The 8340-nt window shown below is 39.0% G+C and overlaps 1 protein-coding gene across 1 annotated transcript in view; it reads right to left on the reverse strand.

The window, feature by feature from the left end:
* The window catches only part of LOC127441252 (protein phosphatase 1 regulatory subunit 14B-like), a 30887-nt gene extending 23018 nt beyond the window's left edge, over positions 1-7869 (reverse strand). The window contains exon 1 of the mRNA XM_051698440.1: positions 7157-7869. Coding sequence (XP_051554400.1) covers positions 7157-7357 — 201 coding nt within the window. The 5' untranslated portion in view covers positions 7358-7869. The remainder of the gene's footprint in view (positions 1-7156) is intronic.
* Positions 7870-8340: the final 471 nt, after the last annotated feature.

The raw sequence follows: 8340 nt of genomic DNA on the forward strand, positions 1-8340 counted from the left end.
GTTTGTTTTGGTGGTTCGCAACAGCTCTACGGGGCGAACTTTCAGGAAAACTTTGTTGTGGCTGCTAAATAAATTTTTACTGCCACTGGTTCACATCATCGGTAAGTGTTACCTGGTGCTCCACCTACTTTGAGGCTGACAACTAATTCTGTTTACATTCTTCAGTCAGTCAAGATCCACCAACAGCTGGTGCAAATTCACCTACATCTGTATGATCGTTCAAGAGACATTTGAAGAGAAGTGTCATGAAATTTTGTTTTGTTTAATCTGTCGACAAAAGGAATCAAATCTACTCAAATACTGTTAAGTTCCCATTCACTATGCTGCTTCACTTATGTGCCATCTGTAGCCAAAAGCCACTCACACATCTGCCCAAAGTAAGATATGCCTATCATCATTCTTTTGTCTGTATTCTACCCATTAACACTCTTTTATACACCCATCTTGATAGTAGTATTGTCATTAGTAACTGATGCATATTATGCCCACATATGGCCTGTTAGTGCATTAATGCCATGAATGCAAAAGGTAAACATTACAAATTGCACATTATGTACTGTCTACATATTACTATAAATTATCATAAAGTAGTTAAAACAGCTTCTTTTGCTGAGTTCTACTCATAAAATGAGGCATTAAGTCATTGATAACACATTTTAATGTCATATTAGTTGATGCTTTACATGTAGTCTTGAGCGTCCTCATATTTAAACGTCTAAACGCCTCCCACAGTGGTGTGGCCATTGTCTGAATCAGCTGTTTCGCAATTTTTTTGGCCCTGAGCGAAAAAGTCCCTGTGAGTGTGCCAGGGACTAAAGCGTCTAGCTTCTCCGTTCATGCATTTAAAAACCGCTGTGGAACATTTAGCCTCTTGTTCCTTGACAATTTCTTAAAAAAAAAAAAAGGAGAAAAACAAAAAATGTTACTGTCCTGTCCCAAACTCACACCACTGGTTGAGCCATGTTGCTGTGTTGAGCTGGATGGGCTGCTCAAACCAACACAGTAATATTAAACTTTAAGGTGAAATCAACATACAAATTTGAATCTGCGATATAAGAATTTTAACACTGAAAAAATAACACATATGAGCTTACACTAAATAAAGTGAATATAGCATATAAGCATTAAAATTAAATGTTTAAATAGAATTAGACTCTTTTCAGACACAGAGAGCTAACTCACAATATGTTTACTCTAGCATATTGTGTGTTTGCATCTCTCTAACGGACATGCAAACTGACTATTTAAATATTTATTCTGAATATGTTGTCAAAGGTATGGTATATGCACTGGGATAGGATGGACATGTCTAAACCTGTTTTCCCCTGCATATAAAATGCACATGTATGCACAAACACACAGCCAAACAAACACTCTCAGACAGGTGCAAGCAGGAGGGGGATGTGCTTGACATAGCAGGTGAGGAACTGAAGTATTTAAATGAGGTTTGTGAGTATGCGTTCTGGGGAAGAAGATAAGAGAAGTCCGCTCAAAGCAAATACAGAACCACTATGTAGAATGGATCAACATCCTGAGATGGTTTATGAATGCATACACACAGAGAAGGCTCCAAAGCTGAGGTCACGAGACTGTTGTGACCTTTACTGCCTTCTTAAAACATCAGACATTCACAACATACACACACACTTCCTGTAGTTTCTCCTGTCACTGGCATTTCCTCTGGTCATGACTCTTAGCTCAGTAATCTGCATTATGCAGTATCAACCCAGAAACTGCAATTATGCCATTCTGCACTTTTGCTGTCTTTCTGAACCTGTCAGAAGATCCACCAGTCCTTCTTTCTCACCTTCATTCTTGCTCCTTTTTGCTGCTTCAGTTTTTATGTGTACAGAAGAATTTTGCTGATTCATTCCAAGTGAACAAACTGGATGTGAACATGCATGGTGGGAAAACCTTGTTACTTTAACAAGGTCAGTGTTCATATGTAAACAGTTAGATGGTCAAACTATTGTCACTTAAAACTAGAGTCCAAATATTACACTTATTTTGTACATATACAATGGCTCCAAAATATATTTGTACACTTAAGCCATGCTTATGGTATAAATGTATTTATTATACCATTTGGTGTCACTATATGTGTGATGGCATGCATTTAAATAAAAATAAAAATAAAAAAAAATGCATAATTATAAAACACAGTTGTGTGAGTAGCAAAGTGCAACACTGTGTGAGTGTTAATGAGAGGAAGGGGGAAAAAACTCAACGCCATCCTTGTACTTCTGGCCAAAGCCACAGCTGTCCCCCTCTATACCTCCCTCCCTCCCTCAATCTCTTTTCAAGACCGTCTGTTCGTCTACATCAATGATTGTCTGTTTACTTCCCCCTTGATTTTTTGCATCCTCTTTTTAACTTAATTTAACACTGCCATTAGTTCTCTATTTTAAACTACTCCACAACATGAACTGATGATGTCTTGACTCAGCTCAGTGCAGTGACTCATTAGTCAAACATTCCCTGAACACTTGCAAAGACTCATCCAGTAGTTTGCAATCCTTACTGGGCTTAAAAATTATTTTCCCTCATGCTTTACCCGAAAGTGTTAACGCTTTCCTCTCCTTTTTATTATCCTTACCAATTTTCCTTTACCACCATGCCACATCTGTAACATTGTTACGCAAGTGATTCTGACTGGCCCATCATAATACAACACTCTTTATATCCAGGGAAACCAAACAACTGGTGTGTGAGTGTGCAGAAGAGAGTGAGATTAAGACTTGTTTGCCCTCCTCTATGGCGCTATGCCACACTGGTTCCTTACATGCCAATAATGGTATCTAGCATCTGGACAATTTAAGTAGTTTTAAATGAATAGGATTAAAACTCTCAAAGGAACTGCCACGTCATGCATTATTGTTTACTAAAAAGCTAGGAAATTTGGAAAAACGGATTTAACGTGCTGATATGAGTTTGGATAAGCAAGTGGGTACATTAGCTTCTGGCTGTGTGGTTTATACACTGGGGGAGGGTGCAAGACACAAGGAACATGCCAAGCCACATGTTCATCTATTTGTCATGTCCTGCAGGTTCTTTTCAGATGCATTTTCACAGGCAATCTTACGGTGTAGGGCTGCAATGGTACATGTATCTGCGCCGAACCGAATGGATACAGGGCCTTCGGTACGGTACAAGTGATCACACAAATGATTACACATTTTAGCATGCATGAAACGAACAACACCAACCGCGTGGAACTAAAATGAAAAAAGATTGCGGAGCAACAAGGGACCGCACGGAACCAAAACTTAACAACGGAGCGCCACATGGTACACTACAAATTGCGGATCAGATAAATGCATTTGAAGTTTATACTAGCTAGCTTGCTATTTTCCCCAACTGTGATGGAACTAAACAAAATATAAATATGTCAGACATAAATAAGCCAGAGATTGAAGACCCACCGCCGTCTCTAAAATCTGTTGTTTGGGAGCATTATGGTTTCGCAGTAAACTACAGTAATACTGGGCAATGAGTGGTGAACAGGACGAAGGCTGTGTGTCAGCTCTGTTTCACCAAAGTCAGGTATGTCTAGCACATCTAACATGATGACTGATTTGCAGCAACATCATCCACATGTGTTACTTGAGCTTACGGGAGCAAAGCATAAACAGCCTGTGCAAGTTAGTCTCGCCACGGCGTTCAAGCAGCCTTTCGCTGCAAGCTTAGATGGAGTTAAAGCGATAACGAATGTCATAGGTGTAATTTTTGCTGCAGATATGCGACTGTACTTAGTCATCGAGAACACAGGATTTAAGCATCTGCTTAATGTGCTTGAGCCCTGTTACAAAGTTCCTACAAGAATGCATTTCAGCTATTCTTTAGTGTCCACTCTAAACAAGCACGCACTGTAATTGTCCACAAATTGTCCCGTCCTCTGGTAAAGTGGATATTCTGATTTTCCTGGAAAAAAAAAAACTTGAAAATTGAGTGATAAGTACAAGTGGTGATGTATGGATGTATTTTAAGGCCTACCTTCAAACTCAGTGCCTCTTCGTTTGACATCAAGGGAAAAATCAAAAGAAATCAGCCAAGACCTCAGAAAAAAAAATGTGGACCTCCACAAGTCTAATTCATCCTTGGGAGCAATTTCCAAATGCCTGAAGGTACCACGTTCATCTGTACAAACAATATTACGCTAGTACAAACACCATGGGACCATGCAGCCATCATATCGCTCAGGAAGGAGATGCATTCTGTCTCATAGAGATGACCGTAGTTTGGTGCGAAAAGTGCAAATCAATCCCAGAACAAGAGCAAAGGACCTTGTGAAGATGCTGGAGGAAACAGGTAGACAAGTATCTATATCCACAGTAAAACGTGTCCTGTATCTACATATTCTGAAAGGCTGCTCAGCAAGGAAGAAGCCACTGCTCCAAAACCACCATAAAAAAGCCGGACTACAGTTTGAAAGTGCACATTGGGACAAAGATCTTACGTTTTGGAGAAATGCCCTCTGGTCTGATGAAACAAAAATTTGACTGTTTTGCCATAATGTCCATCGTTATGTTTGGAAGAAAAAGGGTGAGGCTTGAAAGCCAAAGAACACCATCCCAACTGTGAAGCATGGGGGTGGCAGCATCATGTTGTGGGGTGCTTTGCTACAGGAGGTACTGGTGCACTTCACAAAATATATGGCATCATGAGGAAGGAAAATGATGTGGATTTATTGAAGCAAAATCTCAAGACATCAGCCAGGAAGTTAAAGCTTGGTCGCAAATGGGTCTTCCAAATGGACAATGACCCCAAGCATACCTCCAAAGTTGTGGCAAAATGGCTTACGGACAAAGTCAAGGTACTGGAGTGGCCGTCACAAAGCCCTGACCTTAATTCGATAAAAAATGTGTGGGCAGAACTGAAAAAGCATGTGCGAGCAAGGATGACTACAAACCTGACTCAGTTACACCAGTTCTGTCTGTAAGAATGGGCCAAAATTCCAGCAACTTATTGTGAGAAGCTTGTGGAAGGCTACCCAAAACGTTTGACTCAAGTTAAACAATTTAAAGGCAATGCTACTAAATAATAACAAAGCATATGTAAACTTCTGACCCACTGGGAATGTGATGAAAGAAATAAAAGCTGAAATAAATAATTCTCTCTACTATTATTCTGACATTTCACATTCTTAAAATAAAGCAGTGATCCTAACTGACCTAAGACATAGTGATGTCCAGTTCGTGAACGAATCGTTCTTTTGAACCAGTTCTTTTTAGTGAACAAGTTGAACTAGTTCACCAAATCGGACTGAATCATTTGAAACAGTTCGCTTCTCGAGTCAACACTGATCCACAAGTTACTCTATCTTAACCTGTCTCCTGGATGTGCCTGACACTCCGAATCGAAATGAGCTGATAACCCGGGAGTAATATGATCCTAGAACTGGTGATATCTGCTTTTGCCAACTCTCCTTTGCAATTAATCGCTCCAACTAGTTCACAAATCCGACTGAACGCTCGGGTCGCAACAGCTCTTGATTCAACAGTACAATGAGTCACTCGTAACAGTTCTCGAGTCAACAGTACACTGAACTGAGAATCGCCTCTTTTGGACATAATACTGAGAACTGCTGATCAGTGAGCAGCTGATGAGCATGCATGAAATGCGGACTTGAATGCGGGGCAAAACGTTTCAGTCGAGAGATGTAAACAAATTTTACTATTGAGTATTGTGCATGCAGATTATATCTTAAACTGTGATGAGTTGGATCATGGTTTCTGTAAAAAAGGGTGAGTTGATTAAGACTAGTTTAATCACTTTTTATGTTAAACGTGTTTAAGTTTGTATATACTGTATATAAGTATATTGTATATAAGTTTGTCCAAGTTTGTATATAAGTGTCATTATTGAGTGCTTTAGGTGCAAAACTTTAATGTAGGATGTATTGTAAGATCACTGAATGAAACAATGATGACAATAAACACACTTATTATTATAACTTAATTAAATAAAATGTTATAATCAGCAATATGCCCTTACATACGGCTTTATTAAATGTGTTTGTGCGTGTATTCTACGACGCCGGCGTAGCATGATATATAGTTGAACTGGAAAATCGGTTTTTTGAACCAGTTCATTGAAACGAACCGTCCGAATGAACCGGTTCGCGGAAAATAATCGGACTTCCCATCACTACTAAGACAGGGAATGTTTTCTACGGTTAAATGTCAGGAATTGTGAAAAACTTAGTTTAAATGTATTTGGCTAAGGTGTATGTAAACTTTTGACTTCAACTATATGAGTAGAAATCTTTTTCTTTTACTTTAAAGTTTACCTCAGTTTTGGCTGTGTTGATTATTATATCTGTTAAATAAACAGCATTTGAACTGCATAGTTTGGGCCCTGTTGTTATTTTTATTCTTATTAATATTTTCATAATGTGCCAAGTCAGAATGTTCCCTGTATCATTTACATCACTAGAGGAGAAATAATTTATTGAATCTCAAAGCAAAATGGACATACTACATATAATACAACAAAATTAATCAGACTCGAATCAAATCGCATTGAAATCGGAATCGATTCCGGTTGAGAGCATGTTAATCAGAAATCAAAACGGTAAATTTGTAAGGATCCTTAGTCCTGTATCCATGCCCCTTGTCAGTGTAAAAAAACCACGTGAATAAACCTAAATCAGACATTATTCTAAATGCATGAATTAGTAACTCTTCTTGGTCTTTACTTTAACACAGGTTAATCTCCTTAGCAACAAACAACAACTCTGAGTGCTCCCATGAGTGCTGATTTAACGCGCTAATTATCGAACTCGTTTGTGACGTCACAGCGTATTACGACGGAATAAAGTGCAGGTAAACGAAGAGTTGGAAATGCAGTAAGCGTAGTTCCACGCATTGTCCATTCAGCGTTTTAAGTCTCTGGGAATAGAATGTGGGTCAATGCCAGATTGTTGCTTAAACGCGCATGCTTACTCTGCCCGCTGGCTAGTAGTAAAATTAACGGTGAATGTGAAAGATTACCTGAGCACAGTTTTCGCTGTTAATGTACGATTGGTTATTGACCTGCGCATGAATTTATTATAATATATCATACAGCAATTTCAAAATATAAAACATGGATATTTAAATTGGATTACTGTTTTAGACACGATTATTTGTTATTTAGTTCCACAAATAAGTCTTACCTCACAGTTGTAGAGATACGTTAGTTGGTCAATAATCCACTCTTCCAAATTAAGTCTCTTTCTCAGTTCTTTCCGGTCGTATTTCACTGTGACTCGTCCTTGTTTTCGGACCGGAATCTCCGTTTCTTCGGTTGAACCGGTGGGGGTCTGGAAGTAAACACGAGCTTGTTGGCTCGATTCTGTGCTTGTTACCGCCGCCATAGTCCGCAGATATCCTGTGAATTACCGGCTGATATAGTAGATACCGGGTAGTTCCCCCAGCGTTTGCTAAGCAGCGTGATTTAAAGTGCCACTTCTAGATCTATTATTGTCTCCTCCTCGCAAAACTGAATGGCATTTGGGAACTTGATAATATTTCTACGTAACACATATAAAGTTGCTTCTATATTTGGTTGCTTGCTTTTCCTGCTCTTCTTGTCACTACAAATAAAGCACTTACAGGACTGCAACCCGCGTTAGAAAGTAAACCACAAACGCTCAAATCACATTAAACTTGCGAGTCCTCCTCGTGGCCTACTGTTTTCCTTCAACTTAAGACAGAACCCGTTTGTGTAAGATTTATCCGTACATTGAAGAGAAATAACAGCAGAAAGTCTGCAGTCTTCACTGCAATAAAAACGAAAACAGGCAGTGCAGTGTCCCCTTCTTTCCTTCTACCCAGTATTTTTTGTCCTTCCCTTTCCCCTCCTCTTTCTTTCTACACTGCTTCCCTCATTTAGTAGTGTGTGTGTGTCCTTTCTCTCCCTTCCTCATCCTCTCCCTCCCCGTCTCTAACCCTGATTAATAAATTCACCAACCCTCACTCCAGGCTAAATGCAACCAGATAATCCTGTTATTCCAAGTGCATTTTCTAAGAAAAGTGAGGAATAAAACAGAATGTTTCATTCATAGTGGCATCTTTACATGTGCCTTTTGAACTCTGTTAAAACATTTCTGTGTCTGTTTAATTTTGTGGCTCATCAGTACCTTGTATTTCTAATAGGAATTAACTTTTACTATTATTAGGAAAGTGTATCAGGGAACAACATTAAATGTTCACACGCCAGGTCTGTTTATTATAATTTTTATTTTGCACAACAGGGCTGTCACATACCTTAGCACAGAAATCTCAGCATGCCAAATCAAAATGTTTCATTAGTGATGTAAGTTTTGGGAATAAGTAAGCCTCACATAGTTTAAAGAAA

The sequence above is a fragment of the Myxocyprinus asiaticus genome, chromosome 1, assembly GCF_019703515.2.
Source record: "Myxocyprinus asiaticus isolate MX2 ecotype Aquarium Trade chromosome 1, UBuf_Myxa_2, whole genome shotgun sequence".
Taxonomy (NCBI): Eukaryota; Metazoa; Chordata; class Actinopteri; order Cypriniformes; family Catostomidae; genus Myxocyprinus; species Myxocyprinus asiaticus.